General features: G+C 50.1%; 1 protein-coding gene across 3 annotated transcripts in view; it reads left to right on the top strand.

The window, feature by feature from the left end:
- The window catches only part of SLC39A11 (solute carrier family 39 member 11), a 369,112-nt gene extending 357,355 nt beyond the window's left edge, over window positions 1-11,757 (top strand). For all 3 annotated transcript variants that reach the window (XM_047758793.1, XM_047758794.1, XM_047758795.1), the window contains 3 exons: window positions 5,775-5,873; window positions 8,668-8,826; window positions 10,087-11,757. In XM_047758793.1, the coding sequence (XP_047614749.1) occupies window positions 5,775-5,873; window positions 8,668-8,826; window positions 10,087-10,165 (337 nt within the window). In that variant the 3' untranslated portion in view covers window positions 10,166-11,757. The remainder of the gene's footprint in view (window positions 1-5,774; window positions 5,874-8,667; window positions 8,827-10,086) is intronic.
- The last annotated feature ends 13,387 nt before the right edge of the window (window positions 11,758-25,144 follow it).

Genomic DNA, 25,144 nt, shown 5'->3' on the forward strand with positions numbered 1-25,144 from the left:
GGAGGCCACAGGGGAGAGCACAATAGGGCTGCAGGAGGGAGTGGGCATTCCTGGAGCTGCCTCCATCCCAGCACCCCGGCAGCCTGCGTGCTTCCCTCTTTCAGTGTCCTGTCCCTGCCAGCCAGTCTCGCCCCCACTGCTCCTAAGTCAGCCCTGAGCTCAGACTTCCGAGGGACCAGCCCTGCCACCCTGAGTCCCAGCTTCCCGCCTGCTCCTTCATACCTGGATATGCAGTGATCATTATCCCCTGTCACTTTTGTTGATACACCCTGTGTCCCCAGTGACCCTCTGCTGTGACACTCCTGCTCCATTTCCCAGGACCCCCGTCCAGTGCTCCACACCCAGCCTGCAGGCCCCCTGATGCTTTCACAAGTGGCCACCGGTGTCCTCAGCTCCCAGCACGGGCCACCCCTGAGACGCCCCTTAGTTGGGTGTCCGGGTAGAAGGGCAGCGGCTCCTGATTAAGATGGGCGTGGCCACTGTCCTCATCTCGTCCTCAGCCCCTCGGATGCTGTCTTAGGCCAGTGGTCCTCATTCTGTCAGCACATCCCTAAAATCTGCAGACCCAATGCCTGACACTACAATTCATCAGAATCTGATGGTCTGATATGCGCTCCTGAGGGTCGGATACGTGCTCCCGAGCTGATGCAAATGGAGAAGCAGAATAGAGGGGACCAAGCCCCTTCACTGGGTCACCCCACCTCATTGACATCTACCAGACGCGTGTCATACAGCGACCAGGGAAACGTGGTACGCCAGCGTGTGTGTGCAGAGGACAGCCAAGAGGTGATGGGTAGGGAGGTGGGAAAGGCAGGGAAGCTCTGGTCCAGCCCTCGCTGTGCGCTGGAGGAGCCCAGGAGCCCTCAGCAGAGATTCCGTGGTTGCCCAGCGGGGCGGCGCCCTGCTGAGAAAGGCTGGCAGGATCCCGAGGGTGGGGCACCTGGTTGGGCTGGCAGCCCAGTGTGCCAGGGCCGGGCAGGGCCCAGGGAACACACTTGCCAGGCCTAGAAGAATGGAGTTTCTGTGCTGTTTATCAGGACGGTGGCTCCCAGGCAGGATGTGGAGGAGGCAGACAGCGGCAGTCAGCCCCCAGTCACGGCGAGGACTTTGAACGGGGGAGCCCCACCTCTGACTCGTTGGTGACAAGGGCCGGGCAGCTCCACAGTTAGGTCTGGGCTGAGTGGTGCTCCTGCCTGTAAACCCAGGGGACAGGTGATGACAGTGGACAGCGAGCCGGAAGGGGCTGTTTCCATGTCAGACAAGGGACATAAGACCTGGCCTGACACCCTGACCTTCCTCATTGGAGGAAAACTTGGACCTTTGCGCAAGATCCAGGAACTGGCTGTATCCACTCCACTGTTTGGGGGCAGCGAGGGGATGGTGGAAAGGTTTGAAGGAAAAGGACACTGCCGTAGGGTCTATCCAAGAAGGCAGGACAGGTGCAGTGAAACACGGGCAGAAGTTTGCCCTTAAGGTTCATTTTATTGACAAAAATATATCTCAAATGCGCCCCACTCCTGGAATAGGAGCTCAGGGTCAGCTTGGTCTGTGACTGTGATGGCAGAAGCCTACAGAAGGAGCTGTTTCTGCCCAGGGCTGCTGGGGGCATGAGCATCAGGGCCTGGGCATTTGATCAAGGCTAGACAGTGTGATCCAGGGCAGTCCCCAGACCAGCCCCTGAGGCCAGCTCCCATCCCCTGCCCCAGTAGAGGAGTTTATCCTCAAGCCTTTTGAGGCAAGAGACGACACTCTTTTTTTTTTTTTATTTTTTGATTTTTAGAGCCGCACCCACGGCATATGGAGATTCCCAGGCTAGGGGTTGAATCAGAGCTACAGCTGCCAGCCAACAACATAGCCACAGCAACGCCAGATAGGAGCCGCATCTGCAACCTATGGCACAGCTCACGGCAATGCCGGATCCTTAACCCACTAAGCAAAGCCAGGGATCGAACCCTCATCCTCATGGATACTAGTTGGATTCATTTACACTGTGCCACAGGGGGAACTCCCGAGTTTTTTTTTTCCCCTTTCTTTTTTTTTTTTTAATTTTTTATTACAGTATAGTTGATTTACAATGTTGTACCAATTTCTGCTGTATAGCAAAGTAACTCAGTCATACAAATATATACACATTTATTTCTTACATTATCTTCCATGATGGTCTATCCAAGAGATAGGATAGAGTTCCCTGTGCTCTACAGTAGGACCTCATTGCTCATCCATCCTAAATGTAATAGTTTGCATCTACTGATCCCAAACTCCCAGTCCATCCCACTCCCTACAACCCTCCTCCTTGGCCACCACAAGTCTGTTCTCTATGTCTATGAGACTGTTTCTGTTCTATAGATAGGCTCATCTGTGCCATATTTTAGATTCCACACTGAAGGAATATCATCTGGTGTTTGTCTTTCTCTTTCTGACTTACTTCATTGGTATAATCATCTCTAGTTGTATCCATGTTGCTGCAAATGCATTATTTCATTCTTCTTTATGGCTGAGTAGTATTCCATTGCATATATGTACCACATCTTCTTTTTTTAATTACTTAATGAATTTTATTACATTTATAGGTGTACAACAATCATCACAACTAAGTTTTACAGCATTTCCATCCCAAACCCTCAGTGCATCCCCCCACCCCCCAAGCTGTGTCCTTTGGAAAGCATAAGTTTTTCAAAGTCTGTGAGTCAGTATCTGTTCTGCAAAGAAGTTCATTATGCCTTTTTTTTAGATTCCACATGTAAGTGATAGGATTTGATGTTAGTGCCTTATTGTCTAACTGACTTCACTTAGCATGATAATTTCTAGGTCCATCCATGTTGCTGCAAATGCCGTTATTTCTTTCCTTTTAATGGCTGAGTAATATTCCATTGTGTATATGTACCACGTCTTCTTAATCCATTCATTTGTCAGTGGACATTCGGGTTGTTTCCATGTCTTGACTATTGTAAATAGTGCTGCAATGAACATACGGGTGCATGTATCTTTTTGAACTATAGTTTTGTCTGGATATATGCTCAGGAGTAGTTCTATATTTAGTTTTCTGTATTTACTGTTTTCCATAGTGGATGCAACAATTTACATGGAAGGGAGTGAGTTTTGATTCAGGGCAGAAAGTACTCTGAGCCTATCTTGGCAGTAGGGGGACTCTGAGTTCTTGGAAAGGCCTCAGAGCTGGAGAGGGTTTGGCCCCCGCCCTGGCCCCACTCTGCTTCCTGAAGCTAAATCAGTCCTCTAATTGACACTGACTGTCCTGTAGTCCCATTTTTCTGTTGCCCCGTCTATCATCAGCTCACACTGGAACCGCAGTGATGACATGCACCCCCATCCCACAATAGGGTCAGGGCTAGGAGTGGGTTCTCAGTACGCCAGGTCCTCTGTGCTAACGGCTTTAGAAGTCCTGTCCCAGGTCATCGTCCTGGCGCCCTTTGGAAGGGAGGAAGAGATTGTGTTGTTCTTTGAAGTCTACGACAGGGCACACGGACCATAGCACAGACAACCAGTCATGGGCCCAAGAGTTGAACATAAATAAGCAAAGCCCAAATGTCAGCTGCCGTAGGTGAGGACCTCGGGAGGGGTGGGGTGCTCAAGTCCAAGGGTTTGTGGTTTCATCTTGTCAAGACCTCTGTGTACCACTCAGACATTAGGGCAGGAGTCTGCCAACAATAACCCTAATCCGGCCCACCACCTATTCTTGTAAATAAAGTTTTATTGGAACACAGCCCCGCCCCCTTTTTAACATGATGGCTGCTCCTGCATTGCAAAAGTAGAGCGAAGTCGTTACGACAGAGACCCACTGGCCCTCAAAGCTTAAAATATTTACTTTCTGGCCCTGTACTGCTGTCCTCTGGCTCATAGAATGAGGTCAGAGCATGTCTGAACCCCTCCCTCCATCAGAAGTAAGAGGAGGGGGCTGCCTTAGGTAACAGACAGGGAGGCCAGTCCCCTCGAGGGAGGTCACCACACAACTGAGTGACACAGCTGGGCGCCTTTTACAGGCAGTTTTTCCTGGAGTTGGTTGGTCCTCTCGGTGACCCTGTCAGCCCTAAGCCATTGGAATATTCCCTTCCTCAAAGAACTAAGGACGATTTTTCAGATGCCATCACTTTGATGAGCTGATGGGAGGATGTTGAGGGCAAACAATGCAAAGCTGTCAAGAAGGGACAGGAGGGGAATTAAATGACATGAACCACATGCGGGTGAAAGATAAGTCCAAGATTCCGGCAGGGTCAGTCTCTTCCTACGAGTGTCCTTGACCTGGCAGCTCCCCAGTGGAGCTCCCAGGATCTCTGGAGCTGTGAGTCCCGTGTGAACTGTGCATGCATGACTTGGGGGAACCAAAGCCAAAACAGGCTGTTTCAAGACCTTAAACAAAAGGAAGACGAGCTATTAAATGCTGGGGCTTACCATAGGTCCTCTTTGCTGGAGGGTGGAACTGGAGGCTGTGGCCAGAGCTGGCCTAATGGAAATGGGCCCTTGTCCCAGGGCCTTGGGATGAGTGAGTGGGCAGGGAGGATGGGTGGAGTGGGCTGCTGGTCCACAGCACCCCCTCGCCGCTGTCCAGAGCTGATGGGTAGATTCCTCTTGGCTGCAAGGTAGATGCATGGAAGCAAATGGACCAGAAAGCCAAGTGCCAGGGGAGGTTTCCTTTTCTATCCAGTCCGCTCACGACTCCCTCAGGCCACATGTCGGGATGGCTGGCCCAGTGGCACCTACATCCCATACCCTGGAGATCTTTGGTGACCAGATGAGCCCTGGTGGAGGGGCTGCCCCGGGATCTGTCCAGCCAAGGTTGAATCTTGTCTGGGGACAGATCCCGAAACCGCCTTCCCATTGTATTCGGACTGACCCCGTTTCCCTCCCACCGTGCCTTTCCTCCCCTGCGGGGACATTCAGTTTAGTCAGTTTCCTCCATGCGGAATGAGGGTTCTTAATTTATGCGTGTGCTCAGGGGCAGTCTCCCTGGGGGTCTCGTTGCACTTTGGTCCCCATCTCATTCTCTTTCTCCCTCCCTTGCACCCCAATACCTGGTGTGTGTGCAGAGCAGGCTCTTGAGGCTTGGCTCTGACCCACTGACAGGTTCACACAGCCCAGCCCCTCAGTGTCCTGCAGAGGCACAAGGAGAGAGGGTCACAGGGAGCTCACGGGGCCCCCAAGAAGTGCAGTGCCGTTGCCAGACCGCCCTGGAGAGCCCACAGGGAAGCCAAGCCCCGACCCAGATCTGTGTCCCCACCAGAGCCTGCATCCGTGCTTCCTTGTCCCACGTCTGAAGTTGCTTCTTGACAAAGCGCGGTAAATCCATCTCCGTGGTGGAAGGGGATGGACCAAACGGTAATGAACACTTCACATGTGCCAGGAACCTTACGGGCATTGTATTAGGTCTTTGGGTCACTGAAGCCTTTCACGGCTGCTGTTTTTATCCCCATGTAACCTCTTCTGTGTTATATATGGGGAACTGAGGTGTAGACATTAAATGACTTGTACAGAGTTGTGCAGCTATGTGGGCTCCTCGAACACGCAGCCAGTGTGTTCCCTATGGTGCGGTAGCATCATAAACATGGGGCGTCTCCAGGGGCCAAGGACAGCGTGAAGCGGGGGAGGACCCATGTCACCCCTCCCTCTCCTTGCCTTGTCCACCTGCACACACGCCCAAACCTTTCTCCTTCCTCCACCTGGACAGCACAGGACGGCGGGGGGCTGAGGGACCAGGGACCCCTGTCTCTGTGGGTGCTCGATTCTGACCGCTGCCTTCACATGCCTTCTCGGTCTTTCAGGAATTTGGCCATTGGAATCGGGATCCAGAATTTCCCGGAGGGCCTCGCTGTCAGCCTTCCCCTGCGAGGGGCTGGCTTCTCCACCTGGAGAGCCTTCTGGTAAGTGCTCCAGATGCTGGCCGGCATAGGCCAGGGTGGTGTCGGAAGCCCAGTAGTGCCCCTCTGGGCTTCTTCCTTGAAGAATAACCTCTTTCCAGCCTGGAAGTGAATCTGGAGCTTCTGGAAGCACTGACAATCTGGTTGAATCCTCCACCCCCAAGGCTGGGAGAGACCTCAAGACACTCATCTCTTGACCTTCAGCCCCCATGGCTGAGTTTCCTGTTTCCAAAACCCGTCCAGGGATGGCCGCCCCCATTCCGTGTCAGGTTTTCTCCCCCTCGGTTGGGAAGAACTGAGGTAGACCATGTGTCACTCTACACGTCACACGTCCAAACGTAGGTTCATTCACCACAGCCTGTCCCCAAGGGTCATCGCAGTAGCTCCTCTCATGACCCTTGTCAAGGTGAGGACCAGGATATGTCAGCAGCATCTGGCCAGGTGATGCTCTGATTCTCACGCTTCGCGTTTTCATCATCCCCAGAGGGGTTCCAGTCTCTTCCTTGGTTGTACCTTTTCAGTGACCTGTAAGTTGAGTCCCCAGGTCTCGCAGGAGAGAAGCATGGCCCAGAGTGTCAGATGACCAGCTCAAGTCACCCTCACCTGGCTCATCCATGAAGATGCCAAGGCTGTAATGTCTCGCTCCTCAACTCGGGTCTCTGAGCCTCAGAACACCTCTCTATTAAAGCAGTCGCCTCGCCGGCATGTATGTTGAGAGCATTGAAAGACTGCTAATAACAATTAAAGAACACCTTCTAGGGGCTCCCTGGTGGCCCTGCAGTTAGGGATCTGACGATGTCACTGCTGTGACTCGGCTTCAGTCTCTGGCCCGAGGGATTTGTGTATATGCTATGCACACAGCCAAAAAAAAAAAAAAAAAAAAGGAGGGGCCTTACGACTTCCGAGTTCTTGCGTATGCTTAGATGATTTATTTCCAGCCTCCCTCATCTCTTGTCTCCATTTTTGGAGACTACGGAATAGAGGTTTGCAGGAGGGCAGAGCAAACACAAACCCTGGTCCTTCAAGATGTGTGTTTGCTAATGTGCGTTCCGACGTGAGCCCGACAGCCGTGACTCATCTCACACAGGAGAGGCTCTCCGGCCCAGGAACAGAGGGGATGGGCACCTGTGGTCCGTGTCCAGACCCCGAGATTAAACTTTTTGTTTACCTGTACACACCTGAGCGCTGCAGAGCCTGCTGGGCCACGCAAGCAAGCGTGGAACCAAGAAGTATTGGCCTCGAGGAGGACACGACAGCACCGACAGGGTGGCGCCCATGCCCACCATCTGCTCCTGGCCAGGGAGGAGCAGGGACTGGGCGGGCGTTCCCTGTCCTTTCCTGTCGTCTGGGGGCAGGGAGCTGGGAGGGGAAGTCATCCACCCCCCATTCTATAGATGAAGGAACTGAGGCGCAGAGGCACTCTGTCTCACCCAGTGCCCACAGCCAGGGGCAGTGGGAAAGACGTCTCAATACCCTGTGGATTGGTGTTCAGCCTGTACATGCATCTTTTGCAGGTAGGGCTCAGCCGTGGGGTTTGACTTATCTCCTGGCCCTGAATTCCCAGTGCTCCTGTCGGCTGCTGGGGGTTTTTTGTTTGTTTTTTGGGGCCACGCTGGCAGCATATGGAGGTCCCCAGGCTAGGGGTCCAATGGGAGCTGTAGCCACCAGCCTACACCACAGCCACAGCAACGCCAGATCCGAGCTGCATCTGCACCCACATCACAGTTCTTGGCAACACCAGATCCGTAAGCCACTGAGCGAGGCCAGGGATCGAACGCGAAACCTCATGGTTCCTAGTCGGATTTGTTGCCACTGTGCCACCATGGGAACTCCATGGGCTGTTTTAATCAGGGTTCATGGGATTTCAGGCTGCGGAACCCCACAATCACTAGCTCAAATTGAGGGATTTTTCAAAAGGCATGATCTCACCTTAATCTGAGATGGAGGTATTGGGGACAGGCCCTCACTATACACTTGGCCAGGCAGGTCCACCTTTCGGGCAGAGGTGGAGAGGTGCAGGTCCTTCAGAAGGTCCCCCAGACACACCAGGCATAAGCATCCTTAGGAGATGTCCATACCACTCCCGGTCAGTGTCCTCTCCTCCAAAAGACAATGGCAGGATCGCGATGAATGGATATATAGCATGTGGTGCATCCATACAGCGGGCTGTTATGCAGTCGCAGGAGGAATGAAGTACCGATACAGGTTACAACATGGATGCACCGTGAAGACATGATGCGAAGCGAAAGACAGTAAAAGGCATTGCACACCGTCTGATTCCATTTATAGGAACTCTGCAGGATCGGCAAATCCATAGAGACAAAAAGGAGATTAGCGGTTGCCAGGGGCTGTGGGGGGCGGGAGGAATGGGGAGTGGCTGCTGGTGGGTATGGGGTTTCCTTTCTGGGGTGATGAAAATGTTCTGGAATTAGATCGTGGTGAGGGTTGCACAACCTCGTGACTATACTAAAAACCACCAAACTATACACACACTGAGTGGGTGTGCCATTTGGTATGTGAATTATATGTCAGTAATGCTGTCATTTTAAAAAGACAACGTGGGAAACTTAAAACTCTGGCATAAACCACGGAGCGTCTAATGTAACTGTGTAATAAGAGTTGGAGAAGGAGAAAGAGATGGTTACAAAAAGCCGTGAGGAGCTTTTGCACCACCGCACCCGAGGTGATGCCGTGGAAGAAAATGCATCCATTTTTCTAGCCCAAGTCAGCGGGCTGAGCTTGTTGAGCGCCTGCTTGATCCTCCCCATGGTGGGACATGTCTCTGTCCTCTCCTTAGGTACGGGCAGCTGAGCGGCATGGTGGAGCCTCTGGCTGGGGTCTTCGGTGCCTTTGCGGTGGTGCTGGCTGAGCCCATCCTGCCCTACGCTCTGGCCTTTGCCGCTGGCGCCATGGTCTATGTGGTCATGGATGACATCATCCCCGAAGCTCAGATCAGGTAGGAGAGCTTCCCCTCCCTCATCTGCCTGGGTTCCAGCCTCTGTGCCTACCCTTTATTTCTTTTAATGTTTTTTTTAATTTTTTTTACTTATGTATTTATTTGGCTGCAGCATGCAGGGGTTTGATTTAGGATCTAAGCTTCCAGACTGGGGATGGCACCTGGGCTGCAGCGATGAAAGTGCCAAGTCCTATCCACTAGACCACCAGGGAACTCCTTGCGCTTTCTTTGCTCCTCCTTTCTTTAACTCTAGCCCTTCCTGCCCCTTCCCAAGATTATCCCCACCTCCTCCTCAACTGTGCTCTTAGAAACTAAAACAAGGAGTAGCAGGTAAGTGGGAGGAGAGTGATATTCAGTTGCATACACACCCCACTCCCCCCAAGAAACAGACTGTTATTTTTGGATATTCTCTCCCCTTTCTGTCTCCCTCCCCCTCCTCCCTCTTTCCTCCCTCCTCCTTTGCCTCCTCCCCTCTCCCCCCACCTTTAGATTTTTCTGGAGCCCGAATGAGGGAGAGAGGAGTTAACCAAAGCTCTATACCCAGCTTCTCATTGTCCAGCTATAAGCCAAGTATTGGGGCTAAGAAATTCCTCTCTTTGTTTTCGTTTGGTTTTTATAGCAGAATGATTTTGAGGCTAGTTTACAAGGTCAGACGAAATCATAGCCTCCAAAAATAATAGCCGCTCTTTATTATTCAAGCATGGATTTCAGAGCCATGATAGGTGACTGAGTAAATTTCTTACTATGCCTCAGTCTCCCCCCCTGTGAAGTGGGGCTAACAATAGTACCGATCTCATGTGTTTATCCTTGTGGCTTATATGAGTTAGTCTGCCTGGCATGTCGTGAGCCCCAGTAAATGTTACTTGTCAATATTATGACTATTTTTTTTTGCCTTTTTTTTAGGGCCTCACCCACAGCATTTGGAAGTTCCCAGGGTAGGGGTCGAATTGGAGCTACAGCTGCTGGCCTACGCCAGAGCCACAGCAACACAGGATCCGAGCCGCGTCTGCGACCTACAGCACAGCTCACGGCAACACCGGATCCTTAACCCACTGAACGAGGCCAGGGATCGAACCCGCAACCTCATGGTTCCTAGTCGGATTCGTTTCCGCTGCGCCAGGACGGGAAGTCCAATATTATGACTATTCATAGAAGTAGTATATTTCTCTTGGAATTGGACATCGTGGAGGATGCTTTCAGCCTGGACAGTGTCCTGTGGTGCACTGAGGTCTGACTTTTCTTCGCTTCCTTCCCTTCCAGTGGTAACGGCAAGCTGGCGTCCTGGGCCTCCATCCTGGGTTTCGTGGTGATGATGTCGCTGGACGTTGGTCTGGGCTAGGGCTGAAAGGCTTCCAGACCCCAGGGAAGGCAGCACAGGCAAACCGCCATGGTTGGCTTCTGCAGGACCACAAGCCTCTTTCTTCACATTAAAACATGTTTCCCTTCCCCCTTTCATCTCATGACCTTGATTGACTGTGATTATAAGAAGACAGTCTTTTTAGTTTTCTTTTGTGGGAGATAGTGGTTTTATCTGGAATTTCAAGTTGCCCCAGAACTATAGATTTCTGCTTGGCCACTAAATGGAATCGCTCTTCGGTGGGGTTACCCAGGACCTACAGATCAGGGAAATCTTTGCCTTTGTAACCTTCAGTCTCCCTCGCCAGACGCAATGCTGACTCCTCAAGGTCACCGACAGAAGCAAGCTACCAAGAGAGGCGTCTCCTAAGCATCCTTGCCTAGTGACTGGGCGCAGAATGGCCAGGACAGCGCTCCTCCGTCCCCTCCTGATCTTTCACTGCTGACCCCCCCATCCAGACTGGAGCTGGAGCATCCTGGACAAAGCACCCTGCTTGCCAAGGTCGAAGGAGGAACATACCTTCCTCTGCCTCCCCGCAGGGAGATGTGATGTGGGACGAGGCTCAGACAAAGGGAAGCAAATCAGGCTAGTCTCTCTCTCTCTTTTTTTAAGGCAAAGATTGACTCATGGACGTGAAGGGAATTAAAACCACTGTGAATGCACAGTGGGCCCTGTGAAAAGAGGGCAGAGCGAAGCTTTGATCAGAGACCTCTGCTCTCTCTGAATTCCCAGAGCAACCTGGTTTGCCATGGTTTCCAAATCCCCAGGTGTGTACTTTGCTGAGTCCTTCATTTCTCTAAGACACTCGGGGACACCAGCAAACGGCTAGAACGCAAACCTTTCAGTTACTTGTGGCAGGAACCATGTAAGCTAATTTATGTGGGTGAAAGATATTTGGAATCTGCACTGGATCCTTCTCCGTTGACCATTTGGTACCTGTATCCTGACCCAGACCTCTTAAGCTGCAGCAGGCATTGCTGGATTTTGGCCAGAGAGCTCAGAATGAGGAAGGAAGGGGAGTAGGAAAAGAAGAGTTATTTTTTTAGAAAATTTCCTCTTTTAAGGTAAATTTGAGCCAAGTCAGCATTCTAAAGTGACCCTGAAGAATGACATGAGTGAGACTTAGAAGCCAACTGCTCCTTCCTGTGCACAGCTTCTCCAGCAGGGGTGACATGACTTGTCTGCTTTAGATATAGCAAAGGCCTGCCTTCCCCTCTGGTCAAAAGAGCATATGGGACCTTGAGTGGGCTCCGCTCAATAGCCAGGTATTCTGGCATTGGGTGAGCAATGCCTGCCCTGCGTTGACGTGTCGCATTGCTTCCAAGGGTGAATACACTGTCCTGTGAATGCCCTAAGACCCTACGCTGCATCTATGTATGTTCTTTCAGAGCACTGATGATCAAAACGGAAAAAACACTCAAAGGTTTGATTGGTTGAGGGTCATTGGCTCAGTGGTTGGCACATGTGTATTTTTATGTCTTTGTATGTAGTTCTACAAAATGCAGACTTCTTTCTGATGGATAAGACCTCACAACTGTGATGAATATCAATAAAGGGGGTACTGTTGGGGATGACCTGCGCTATGCCCAAGTCCTTCTCAAAGCTGCTGCTTTCCAGGGTTGTTAATATCAGAGCTGACTAATGTTAGTCCCAACATCTTCCCTGCCCAACACCAGGAGAGGCAAAGGAAGGAGCTCAGATGAGCAGGGCTCGCTAGATGCATGGTCGCAAGCAAGAGCATCCGACTCCAGCTTCCCTAGACACAGTAAGAGGGGGCTCCTAGGATCTATAGAGTCAGGCTTGAAAATGGGTTGGACCCAAGAAAAGATCAGAGACTATGGCCCCATCACATCTCAAAAACAGCTTCATTTGGATGACACAGTCCTTCGATACTGGACCTTTATTGCCACCCCTTGATGCTACCACCCCCCCCCCCCTCACGGGAAGGATTCTAAACCCACCCTGAGTCTTTGAGTCCTGGCTTCACGTTCAAAAGTCTGGGCAGGAACATCTAGCTGGCAGAGCTTAGATTCTGTGCCCATGAACTAGCTGGTTTGCCCTCTTATCAAGACTAACATAATAATGGATTGTCCAGTTTTTGGAATGAATTCAGATGGTGGAGAACCAAAAGAAAGAAAAACTGAAGTTTATCACAGCCTCACTCTTTTGCTGCTTAACATCTGCATGCATGCTGATTCCTTTATCTTTTAAAAAAATCTTTCTGCTTAGAAAATGGAGCTATCCTCCATGCAATCGAAACTTTATACTCCCTAATTCCCTAGTGACTGGCTGCCCTGGGGGTGGACCACTCCTTTCTTGGATTCAAAACCTCCAGCAGGTGGAGTCCAATGTTGAAGAGAGTGAGAGTCAGTCCCTAAATTGGAGGGGCACGATCCCCATTCTTCTTCCAGATGCGCTTAGACTGGTGATGGAAGAGATAAAACCACGTGTTAATCATTCACACACATTCTGAAGAAACACCCATCTTAAAGCACAGTATCTCCAACCTCCTTAGATGTTGACTCAGAGCTAGTCGTGAAACCACACTTTTGGTAATTGATGTCCCAGTGCAGAACAGATGGCTGATCCTGGTTGATGGGCTCCGATTGTAAGGACAGCTGCCCCTGGCCTTTCCTCTTGGACGGTCAAGTGGCTTCCTCGGTCAGAAGCGATGTTATACGGGCAGTCATGACGACAGGAACAGACACGAGGGTGATTCCAAGTCCAGACATACGAATCTGCCTCTGGGAGGAGAAATCTCTGCCTTTTTATAGAGTTAGAAGTCCCCAGGGAGCAGTCTGCCAGCAAGCAGTATGCGGGACTATTAGAGTATCATCAGAATCCGGGGTCAGAGGCCATCGCGGATCTGATGCGCGCTCAGTGGCAAAGTCTGAAGGTGACGGATGGCTAGGTGGTCACATCCACGCATTGGTCTGTCTTCAGCACCTTGGCCACTTTTATTCTTGAATCAGTTGAGAAAGCAACGATGTCCCTGGGGAAAGAAGCTGGCATCTTATAGCGTCTTGGCCACTTTAATTAAGTCTCCACAGAGGGGACTTTGGATGATCTTTCACTCTCCCTGAGGGACAGTTATTTTCACATCTGTCCTAGTCTGAGAGGCGCAGCCATCTTTGTCTCCCCAAATGTCTCTGTCACCAAACCTCTCATCTTGCTTCGTTCGAGGGCTCGACCATTCATTCAGCCAGACCATTTGCCACTGCTCATAAACTGGTATAGCTTCTTGCATCAAACCATCTTTTCTTCCAAGCAAAGTGGTCAGAGAAATGTGTGCTTAGAAGTCCCCCCACCGGGAGGTTTTCTCTTCAGCACTGTCCTCAATGGGACGAAAGCATCAGGGCGGTCCATTTCTAGACGGAGCCAGCATAGCACACAGAGCCACCTGTCCGCTAGGCTCAGCCGCTGTTCCCCTTAGTCATGGGACACTTCCATTGAAGCCACTGTTGAGGTGGTGAAGGGTCAGGAATAGGAACAGACACATGAAGAAATGTGGCCCAGCTAAGCCATTTCCACCTGGTAATTGGATTTTATAAGGCTGTTAGGTGACCTAGGACCTGACGGACATCTTGGGTCACGGGTGACAATTGATGCTTCACAAAGAACCACCTGGTGTCCAGCGGTCAGTCTACTGAGGCCCAGAATGTACTCTTAGATTTTTTTTTTAAATTTTTTATGACCTTGTCCCCACAGCTCTAGGGAAAGATCATGGTTTTTGTTTGTTTTGTTTTTGTTTGTGTTAATTTGTTTTGTTCTTTGCCATACTGGCAGCCTGTGGAAGCTCCTGTGCCAGGGATTGAGCCCAAGCCACAGCAGCAAACCGAGCAGTGACTAGGCCAGAGGCTTAACCTGCTGCTCCACAAGAGAACTCCACTCCTACCTACCTTCTTAAGCCAGCACAGTGAACACTGAATCTCTGTAACGATTACATATCAATAAATTGAGACTACCTTAAATGTGCGTTCTTCCCCCATCCCCACACATATTTCCCCTCAAATTTGTCAGTAAGGTTTAGAAAAATCCTGAAATGATGTGGGTTCCAAGTCCTTACCGTCCCTGGTTTGAGTTTGCCGCCGCCCTCCCTGTGGGAGCGAGCTGGGATAAAACCCCAGCACTTCTGCCGCCTGGACAGGTAAAGCCGTGGGGGAGAACTGGGTTTCTTTTGTAGGGTGACTCCCTTAGGCAAAGCAATTACAATGTCTTATCTGATTACATACAACAAAAGCCACTGATCTCAGGTGTTTAGAGCACCAATTTTTAACCTACACATCCCGGGCCGGCCGTGCGCCGGCAGGGTCTTCCAAAGGCGCAGGGTCCCCAGCTCTCGTGTCATCTCCCCTGGCTACTGTCCCGGGCTCGGCCAACAGCCTGCCGGTGCGACCCTTCCCTGGGGCACAGAGCAGAGGCACGCTGGCGCCTCGAGCTTCTGCCTCCGCGGAGAGAGCAGGCGGGGGGCGGTTTGCCGGCGCTGCGCCGGGGGCGGGGCCAAGGTCAGGGGGCGGGGCTTTGCACGCACGCAGTGGGCGGTGCTCCCGGCGCCCTGGGACCCGCCTCCCTCCGTCGCCTCCTGCGGACAGACGCAACTCGCGTCCCCTGTGGCCCCACTTGCCAAGGGCCAGGGCTGGCCATACCACTAAAGGGGCCCGTGGTTTCCCGGGGCTCCTTGCCATCTGCAGCGGGTTGCTCCCAGCTTGTCCCTTCCAAGAATGGACCCGGGTTTGGGGGATCTGACGTTTACACAATTTGAGGAAAATAGTTCACAAGTACAACACACAAAGTTAAGCACAAGGCTTTGAGGGGGCCACTGTGAACCAGCGTCCCTGCAGTTGAGGCTCCACTGGCTTTAAGGTAAGTGCACCTCTGGTCCCGGGTGTGCTTTTAATTCACGCAGCTTGCAGGGCAGGGACGCCTGTAGTCCCAGGGATTTAGAGGCCGCAGCAGGACTTCAGGAGTCCTATGCCGTGAATTCACTTTTTGACCATCTCCCTAACACAGCTCAGCTCAGTAGTGTGTTCCTTGGCGGGAGGAAGCTCCTCCTAGAGGAACTAAACCTGGAGAGAGTACTTTTTTCCTCCCTCTGTCCAGCAGGATGCAGGAGAGAAGTTGGACCAGGGCTGCCAATGAGAGTTGTGGGAAGCCAACCCTGAACCCACCTTTGGATTCTGTTCAGCCCCCTTCCCTCTCTCTCTCTCTCTCTCTTTTTTTTTTTCCTCATCCTCTTGACCTTGCATAGCCACCGTCTTTCCCCAAGAGCTGTCACTGAGACCTCTGCAGCTGCTGGTGAGGCTGCACAGCCTCAACACCCCCCCACACATACCGCACATGCCCCCTAGCATCCTTAGGACACTATTGTGGCCTTCTGTTCCAAGACACCAAAGACACAGGTGGATGGATGAGTTAAAAGGGCTATTGTATCATGTTGGCCTAAGGAAAGGCATGTGAACAGCACAAAGGTGATTGATGGGATTCTTCGTACAGGGAAGACTTGTATCCCAACATCCCTGCCCCCACCATCCTCCCTCAGATTAAAAGATCAGAGTGGAGATTGTGTGGGGTCTTTTCTGATGTAGTCTCTAGTCTCCAGCAAACTATGAGCCACAAAATTAATGTCTCCCCCTGGCCTCTCTCCATCCAGCAGGGAGGGGTGTGGATCGAGGCTGTATGGAGTTGATGAGGACCCCCGCCCTGGGGTTTAAGGCCAGGCTGGCATCTCCCTTCACTGATTGCAAGAGCCATAAACTCCAAGAAGCCCAAGATGTGCCAGGGAAGGATGAAAATATAGGATAAGCCTGGGCGACGATGCCAAGAGAGGAGAGGCCTGTAGCTGGTTTCTGCCAGCATTCTAGGTGTGCACTAAGAGTGCAAGGGGTTACTACCTTCTTTGACCTTTGCCTTTTAGGGTTAGAGTTCAGTATGCACTTGGGTCTGCAGCCTTCACTGGTCACTACCACAGCCTGGAGGGTGTCCCGTGGAAAACAACAGTGAACTGATTTAAGGTTAGTGCTTTGGTTTGTACGTCATCATAGCTTTTCTTGAACAGGAATTGCTCCCTTTCTGCTTTTTCAGTGAAGATGCTTCCTGAACTTAATATATGAAATGATAAGGAATGTAAGAGTGTTTATTTACTACCACGCCTGCGATACAGGTTGAAAGAAAAGAGACTGCTCTTAAAGAAATGGTTCATAAATCTGCAGATTTTTTTCTGTGTGGACATTGGTCCTGTTTGGTAACTTGGTAGGAACTGGTCATTGTATGTGTTCTCTGCTCTTATAGAGCAGACTAGCACAAGGTGAGGGCTTAAATAAAGCAATGGGATTTATTATTTCCGTTTCCCTGGGTTGGGAATTGGGACCAAGTTCAACTGGGTCCTCACAAGGCTGCAGTCAAGGTGATGGCTGGGCTGTGTTCTCATCCGGAGGCTCTGCCTTTAAGCCCACTCAAGTGGTTGGCAGAATGAGTTTGTGCCAGTTGTAGGACTGGGGCCCCAGCTTCTTGCTGACCATCGGCTGGAGGATTTCCTTAGTTCCTAGGGGCTTCCTGCAGTTCCTAGAGGCCGTTCCCAAGTCCTTACCCTGGGCTTTCCAACATGGCAGCTGATGCCACCAAGCCGGCCTCTGGGTGAGCTTGCTAGCAAGCGGGGAATCTTGTATAATGTACCGTCATCACACGAGTGCCATCCTATCACTTTTGCCATAGTTTCTGGGCTCATAAGCCCGGGTCACACAAGTTGGTGTCATGGGGTCACAGTCACCTTTTACGTCAGTCAGGATAAGTGTGACAGAATAAACTATAGGCAGGTACAACATGGTTTTATTCTCTTCCCGATTTGCATCTACACTTCAGTATGGTGCAGTGGGAGGCGGGGAGGGTTGAGTGAGCAGGGAGGAGGTTGGAGTCAAGGACACCTGTCGAGAGAGATGGATGGTGCTGCGTGAGTCCTGGGGAGTCTTGGCCCTTCTGCCCTGCCCTTCACTGAGAAGTTTCCATGGGCTGATCCCTGAAAATGGTGGGTCAGGGCTGTGGCCAGCTCTTGGCTTCTTTACATGACCCAGGAGCAGAAATTGGAGATGTCAGCTACTTGGGGCGCAGCATCAGCAAGTCTGTTCCCTTCCACCCCATCTTATGAGCACAGTGGAGCCAAGTATAAAAATAATTCAGATGCAGGTTACTGTTTCCAGGTAGGCCCCGTCCTGGAATGCAACAGAGATGTCTTACTTTTGGTCGCTGCCTTTAGTTTGACTTAGGAACATTTACCGATCAGCTCCTAACATGGCGAATTCCGTGGCTGTGGCTGTCGAAGCTCAGCCAGTGGCTGCAGTTTGCAGTCAGAAGGACAGAAAGGGACACAAGGGCAATAGCATCCCCCAAACAGAGTCCACTGACGGGATCTATAAGATGGTATAGACCTGGAAGTCCCTCAAGGAGTGTTTGGTTTATATGTATACACACACACATAGTTGTACATTCAACATGCGTTTCAAAGACTTGTGTAATAAGAACAACAAAAATCCTGTAGGTCAAAGTTGAGCTTTAACTTTCTCGCTTTGGAACCCAAACGTCAGTGTAAAGGGATGTTTCAGGTTATCTGGCAGAGATTAAAAGGGATCATGCTGCGGAGAGCAGAAAGGCTCATGAAGCCACATCGTCCTCCCTCTTAAGATCTGTTTTCTTTTTTTAAATTGTTAAAAAAATTTTTTTATTGAAGTATAGTTGATTTACAGTGTTCTGTCAATATCTGCAGTACAGCCAAGGAACCCAGTCATACGTGTGTGTGTGTGTGTGTGTGTGTGTGTGTGTGTGTGTGTGTGTATTCTTTTGCTTACCCAATAGGTTATGCCTGTTTAGGGGGAGGAGTGACATAGGGTGTGTGTGTTTATTTAATGTAGAATTCTTGGCACGTGTAAAAGTCTTGGCAAACCTATCAGGTTGGCAGGTGCTGAAAGGTCAAATCCTCTTTTTCCAAACCAGAAAAACTCTGATGTCAGTTTCCCATTCTCCTGCTCACGGCTCCCCCAGGCAGAGGGCCACCTCCCTTCGCCCTCGGGGGACCCAGGCACCAGACACAGTGATGACACAGCCGTGGAGGTTAAAGGGAGAGGCAGGTTTAGATCTTTTCCTCCGGGGACTCTGTCATTTATGAATATTCATTGTGAAAGCCGGGGATGAAAATGGGTGGATGCTTTAGCCTCATCTTAAGGTTTGGATTGTGGTAGGATCGGTGGGGGGGGGGGCAGGTAGGAAAGGAGACAGGGAATTTAATGGGGGTGCACTTGGCCCCATTGCAGAAATGTGCTGTGGGCTGGAGGCCTACCACCCTGGCTTTGGGAAAAGGCGGGAGTCCCCAGGGAGTGCCTTGAGAAGTCACAGCACGGACTGTGTGTCTGCATGAGAGATGACAATGCAGATAGCACGGCAGATTGTGATCAGCCTTGGCAGGGGAGCGCCCAGCAGGGCTTTGTGGTTTGGAAAAGTACAGCAAACAAGTAGGGCACAAGGCTCCCCAGAAGCACGCCCTACTCGCCCTCGGCACCCATACCCGGCCTCTCCCACCGAGCACTCAGCATCCATTTCCTCCCTCCTCGGCTGCTCAGGGAGGCTGGTCCCCACTGGTTGGCCCCTGGAGATCTCTCCCATCCGCCTCTGGTGCTCTGCTTTTTCGCTCGGTCACTGACTTTCCGTGTTGCCTGTGTCCTACGCGTGGGCCAGTGCCGTTCTTCATTTAGATTTTTGGCGAGTATAAAGAGGAATGAGCCGGCTCAGGTTGAGAAGAAGGTTGGCATCCTGTCAATCAGAAGGAAAGTTAGCACCTAGGCATTTGGATGTCAAGGCCTGATGATTCAGGAATTACCTGGTGATTTTTGATATCACATCTCTAATTGCCACCTCAATCCACTAAGAACAAAAACAGGAGGAGGAAAAGATTCGGCCGATCCCACTAGTGTGAGCCATGTACCAGTTAAAAATGGAACTGGGGGAGTTCCCGTCGCAGCTCAGTGGTTAATGAATCCGACTAGGAATCATGGGGTTGCGGGTTTGATCCCTGGCCTCGCTCAATGGGTTAAGGATCTGGCATTGCGGTGAGCTGTGGTGTAGGTCGCAGCCACCGCAACACCAGGCTCAGATCTGGCGTTGTGGTGGCTCTGGCATAGGCCGGCAGGTACAGCTCCAATTAAATCCCTAGCCTGGGAACCTCCATATGCCGCAGGAGCAGCCCTAGAAAAGGCAAAAAGACAAAAAAAATAAAATAAAAAAATAAAAGGAGCTGGAGATCCCATGATGGCTCAGCAGTAATGAACCTGACTAGTATCCATGAGGACTCAGGTTCAGTCTCTGGCCTTGCTCAGTGGGTTAAGAATCTGGTGTTGCCGTGAGCTGTAGTGTAGGTAGGTTGCAGACGCGGCTCGGATCCCGTGTTGCTGTGGCTCTGGCGTAGGCCAGCAGCTGCAGCTCTGATTTGACCCCTAGCCTGGGAATTTCCATATGCTGCGGGTGCAGCCCTAAAAAGGACAAAAAAAAAAAAAAAAAGTGGAACCGATGCTTTCTTTAAAACCCTGCAGAAATAACAATGTCCTGGGGGTGCTTTACTTGGGGGCACTAAAAGGTGAAAAGTGATTTTTGCCAGCCATTCTAGCTAGGCAGTCTGCCCTTCCTTCTGTTCAGCAAATCTCTGTGATGTCTTCTTTAAAACCATCCCTGCAGCTTTGATCAAAATGTGTCCTGAGTTTAGGAACCGCCTTCTGTCCAGTCTACCTGATCTCCATTGTGTGACATAAATCTGTACAACCGCAGACATATGTATTTGGGGTGTGGATGTCACTAGATGCTGGTCTGGAATCCTTCCGACTAAGATGGGTGGTTCATTGTCCAACACGGGCCGAAGCTTATGCACCTTTATGCTGTCAGGTTGAAAAAAGCAAAGCCAAGTCTCCTTTAGCCACTATAATTTAAAAAGCAAGGTCAGGAAACGATTGGAAAAGAAAGAAAAGACATCCTACAGAATGGGAGAAAATAGTTGCAAATGATACAACTGGCAAGGGCTTCATCTCTAAAGTATACAGACAGCTCATACAACTCAACAACAAAACAAACCGGTCGAGGAATGGACAAAAGACCTGAATAGACATTTCTCCAAAGAAGAGATATAGACACATGACAAGATGCTCAACATCACTGATTATTAGAGAAAAGCAAATCAAAACTATAAGGAGGCACCACCTCACACCAGTCAGAATGGCCATCATTAGTAAGTCTACAAATAACCAATGCTGGAGAGGGTGTGGAGAAAAGGGAACCCTCCTGCACTGTCAATGGGAGTGTAAACTGGTACAACCACCATGGAAAACAGTGTGAAGGTTCCTCAGAAAACTAAATAATAGAACTACCAGCAATCCCACTCCTAGGCATATATCTAGACAAAACTATAACTTAAAAAGATCCCTGCACCTGTATGTTCATTGTGGCGCTATTCACAAGAGCCAAGACATGGAAACAATCCAAACGTCCATCAGCAGATGAATGGTTAAGGAAGATGTGGTACATGTATACAATGGAATACTACTCGGCCATGAAAAAACAAAATAATGTCATTTGTAGCAACATGGATGCAACTAGAGTTTTTTTTTTTTTTTTTTTTTTTTGCTTTTTAGGGCCACACCCACGGCATATGGAGGTTCCCAGGCTAGGGGTTGAATCAGAGCTACAGCTGCCTGCCTACACCACAGCCACAGCAACGCAGGATCTGAGCCACATCTGCAGCCTGTATCACAGCTCATGGCAACACCAAATCCTTAACCCACTGAGCAAGGCCAGGGATGGAACCCACAACCTCATGGTTCCTAGTTGGATTTGTTTCCCCTGTGCCACGATGGGAACTCCAGAGATTCTTTTTTTTTTCTTCTTCTTTTTTTCTTTTTTTGTCTTTTTGCCATTTCTTTGGGCTGCTTCCCCGGCATATGGAGGTTCCCAGGCTAGGGGGCTAATCGGAGCTGTAGCCGCTCGCCTACACCAGAGCCACAGCAGCGCGGGGATCCGAGCCACGTCTGCAACCTACACCACAGCTCACGGCAACGCCGGATCGTTAACCCACTGAGCAAGGGCAGGGACCGAACCCGCAACCTCATGGTTCCTAGTCGGATTCGCTAACCACTGCGCGACGACGGGAACTCCCAGAGATTCTTATACTAAGTAAACTTAGTCAGAAAAAGACAAACACCGTATCGTGGAATCTGAAATATGGCAAAGATGAACCCATCTACAGAACAGAAACAGACTCAGACGTAGAGAACAGACTTGTGGTTGCCAAGGGGGAGGGGGAAGAGTGGGGTGGACTGGGAATCTGAGCTTGGTAGATGCAAACTATTATATTTAGAATGGATAAGCAATGAGGTCCTGCTGTACAGCACAGGGAACTGTATCCAATCTCTTGGTATAGACCGTGATGGAAGATGATATAAGGGAATGTATCTATGTGTATGATTGGGTCACTGCTGTACAGCAAAAATTGGTGCATGATAAATCAACTATACTTTAAAAATATAAATAAATAAATTTTAAAAATAAAAGCAAAAAAAAAAAAAAGGAGTTCCTGTTGTGGCGAGTGGAAACAAATCCGACTAGGAACCTTGAGGTTGTGGGTTCCATCCCTGGCCTCACTCAGTGGGTTAAGGATCTGGCATTGCCCTGAGCTGTGGTGTAGGTTGCAGACTCATCTTGGATCTGATGTTGCTGTGGCAGTGGTGTAATGCCGGCAGCTGTAGCTCCGATTCAACCCCTAGCCTGGGAACCTCCACATACCACGGGTACGGCCCTAAAAAGCAAAAATAAATAAACAAATACAAATAAATAAAAAAAATAAAAGCAAGGCCAGGTCTGATCAGTTGCTTTATGTTACCTACATAGGTTCTTATATCAGATTTATTATTATTATTTTTTTGGCTGTATTGCTTTTATTGACTCATTAATTTTTATTAAAGTATAGTTAATTTACGCTATTGTGTTAGTTTCAAGTGGACAGCAGAGTGATGCAGTTATACATGTGTATATATATTTTTTCAGATTCTTTTCTGTTATAGGTTATCATAAGATACTGAATATAGTTCCCTGTGGCAGATTTATTCTTTACTCTTTTTTTCTCTCTAGAGTTTGTTTTGTTCAGCTTTTTATTGAACCTACATCGAGTAAACAGAATGATATCATGAAGCCCACGTACCCCTCACCCCTTTCCAACAATCGTCACCCCCTGGCCAGGTGGGTCCCCTTCCCCTCAGCTCAGGCATTCTATCATTTTATTTGTAAACAGGTCAATATGTTTCTTGAAAAGGAAAGGATTTGGGGAGTTCTGTCGTGGCTCAGTGGAAACGAATCTGACGAGCATCCATAAGGACCAGGGTTGAATCCCTGGCCTTGCTCAGTGGGTTAAGGATCCGGTGTTGCCGTGAGCTGTGGTGTAGGTTGTAAATGTGGCTCAGATCTGGCATTGCTGTGGCTGCGGTGTAGGCTGTCAGCTGTAGCTCTGATTTGACCCCTAGTTTGGGAACTTCCATATGCCATGGGTATGGCCCTAAAAAGTAAACGCTCGAGCACGCGCTCTCTCTCTCTCTCTCTCACACACACACACACACACACACACACACGTTATCTAATTTACTTTAAATATTGCAAGTGTCTTATCTCTTTCCTTTAAGTTGAGCAGTGGCCTTGAGTCAAAACCAAAATCTGACTTGATATTATTCAGCTCCAATATCCTATATTTCTAAAGGAATTTTGTGCTTTTCTGAAAACTCATTCATAATCTCATTTCATGTCTGTAAGGAAGCCTGTGGGGCTGGGTACGGCTGAATAGGCCCTGATCATATCTCTGAACTTGCCTTGTACCTATGGCCTGGCCAGATGGTGACAGCGACCCCACCCCAGAGGACTGGCAGATCTGAACACTCCCACCTCTCCTGTCCCTTCCCTCCCTGTTAAGTGCCGGGGCCAATCTAGGAGTCTGCAAAGGAGAAGTTGTTTGCCCAGAAGATGCTTGTGTGGGAGTTCCCACTGTGGATCAGTGGGTTAAGAACCTGACATAGTGTCCGTGAGGACATAGGTTCAATTCCTGGCCTCACTCAGTGGGTTAAGGATCTGGTGTTGCAGCATAGTTCACAGATATGACTCGGATCCAGCACTGCTGTGGCTGTAACATTTGCCTCAGCTGGAGCCGCTATTTGACGCTTGGCCGAGGAACTTCCATATGCTATAGGTGTGACCCTAAAAAGAAAAAATTCAATAAAATGGTAAATTATCTTTTTTTTTTTTTTTAAAGGAGGATGCTTGTGTATTCCTGGCCAAAGCGACTGACAGCCCTGTGGCTGGAAACCGGGAAGGTGGGGGGAGCGGATGACCAGAAAGAATAGAAATATGGTTTGCAGGGCTTATCAAGAAATTCGCATCATAACGTGGGCAGCATCCACAGAGGCCACTTTCTGGGGTCTCTTAGGACACAAAACCCCTAAACTCCTGAAGATCCCGCTGTCTCTCCGGCTGCAAAGGACAGAGTTACACCTTTCTGGTTGGTGTTACACTGGTAGGGAGTCTCATTTGGGAATTCCTACGTCCATCCTCTCCCTTCTCAGGTGAGGTTCCGTCCTTTAAACTGCCAGCCAGGTGACCTGGGAGCAGGGGATGTGCCCTGCGAGGGTGCCATCCTGTGCGCTCCAGTAGCCGGCAGGGCCTCTGCCCACACGGGAAGATGATTTTTCTTAACGTAGCTCTCTCGGGGCCGGTTTTAAGAAAGGATGTGTCAGCATTCCGGGGACACTGTCTCTGGCCCTGGCTGGCTTCTGGGAATGAGAACCTATTCCCCCCATCCCCCACGTTCCCCGGGTCCCCACCCCAGGCGTGTGGAAGGTTGATTGACACTTTGCGTGTCAGCTCGAGCTGCCTGCTGGAAGCCTGGGGCTTGGCTGGAGACTGTGGTTCATAACTTGCATTGTACGCATCAAGGGCCCTGACAAATGCTGATGGATTTGGCTTCCTTGTGGATCCCGAGCTCTGGGCGGGGACAAAGGGGTGCATTGTTTGGCGGGGCAGGCCTCTGCCTGTGAACCCACTCATTTGCCTGCCACTGGAGACAGGTGTATCACACGCTCAGCGTGCCAGAGCCCCGCTGGGTGATTAAGATCTTGGCTCTGTTCCCCAGGGCCAGGCTTAGAGGAGCAGATGTGCAGAGAGGAACGGCCCTGCCCTGGTCACTCTCCTGTCCCTGGAAACTGACCCCTGACTTTTCTCCTCTTCGTTTGCCCTTCTGAGCTCTGCTCCTACAAATGGTGACTTGTTAGGGACGGGAAACTTTGGGCAGGAGAGCCTGACCCCTGCCCTTTTTAGCTCATGGGCACTGGTATTCTCAGCAGGGAAGGCAAACTTGGATGCTGTTGCTTGGAGTCTGGGAAAGCGTCTCCTGGCTGTGTTCTCCGTGGGCACCTGGAGGGACCACTTCTGGCCTCCCAGCCAGGGAGCATTGCTGGGTAGATATTTTCCTTGCACCCTCTGGGTTGTTGCTGTAAGTGCTTCAAATCATTGTCATCATTTTTTTACATTAAAATTTCTTATTGTTTATTATATACCAATTAAATGAAGCAAAATCAATCAGTGTGATAACACTTTGTGTGTGTGTGTGTGTGTGTGCTTTTTAGGGCCACACCTGCAGCATATGGAGGTTCCCAGGCTAGGGGCCCAATCCGAGCTACAGCTGCTGGCCTACACCACAGCCATAGCAGCTTGGCCTTAAAAAAAAAAAAAAGAAAAAGTCAGCAAGTTGCTGCTCTTAGGGAAAAAACAGGCAGTGAGAGAATTATTGAATGTTTCCTGGGGTTGCATGCATTATCTGTGTACTCCTCAAAGAAAGCTTTTAGAGACACATTATGTAAAGTTCACCCATGTGGGTTACCTGCCTGGGTTTTCCTCCTG

This window comes from Phacochoerus africanus, chromosome 14 (assembly GCF_016906955.1).
Source record: "Phacochoerus africanus isolate WHEZ1 chromosome 14, ROS_Pafr_v1, whole genome shotgun sequence".
Lineage (NCBI taxonomy): Eukaryota > Metazoa > Chordata > Mammalia > Artiodactyla > Suidae > Phacochoerus > Phacochoerus africanus.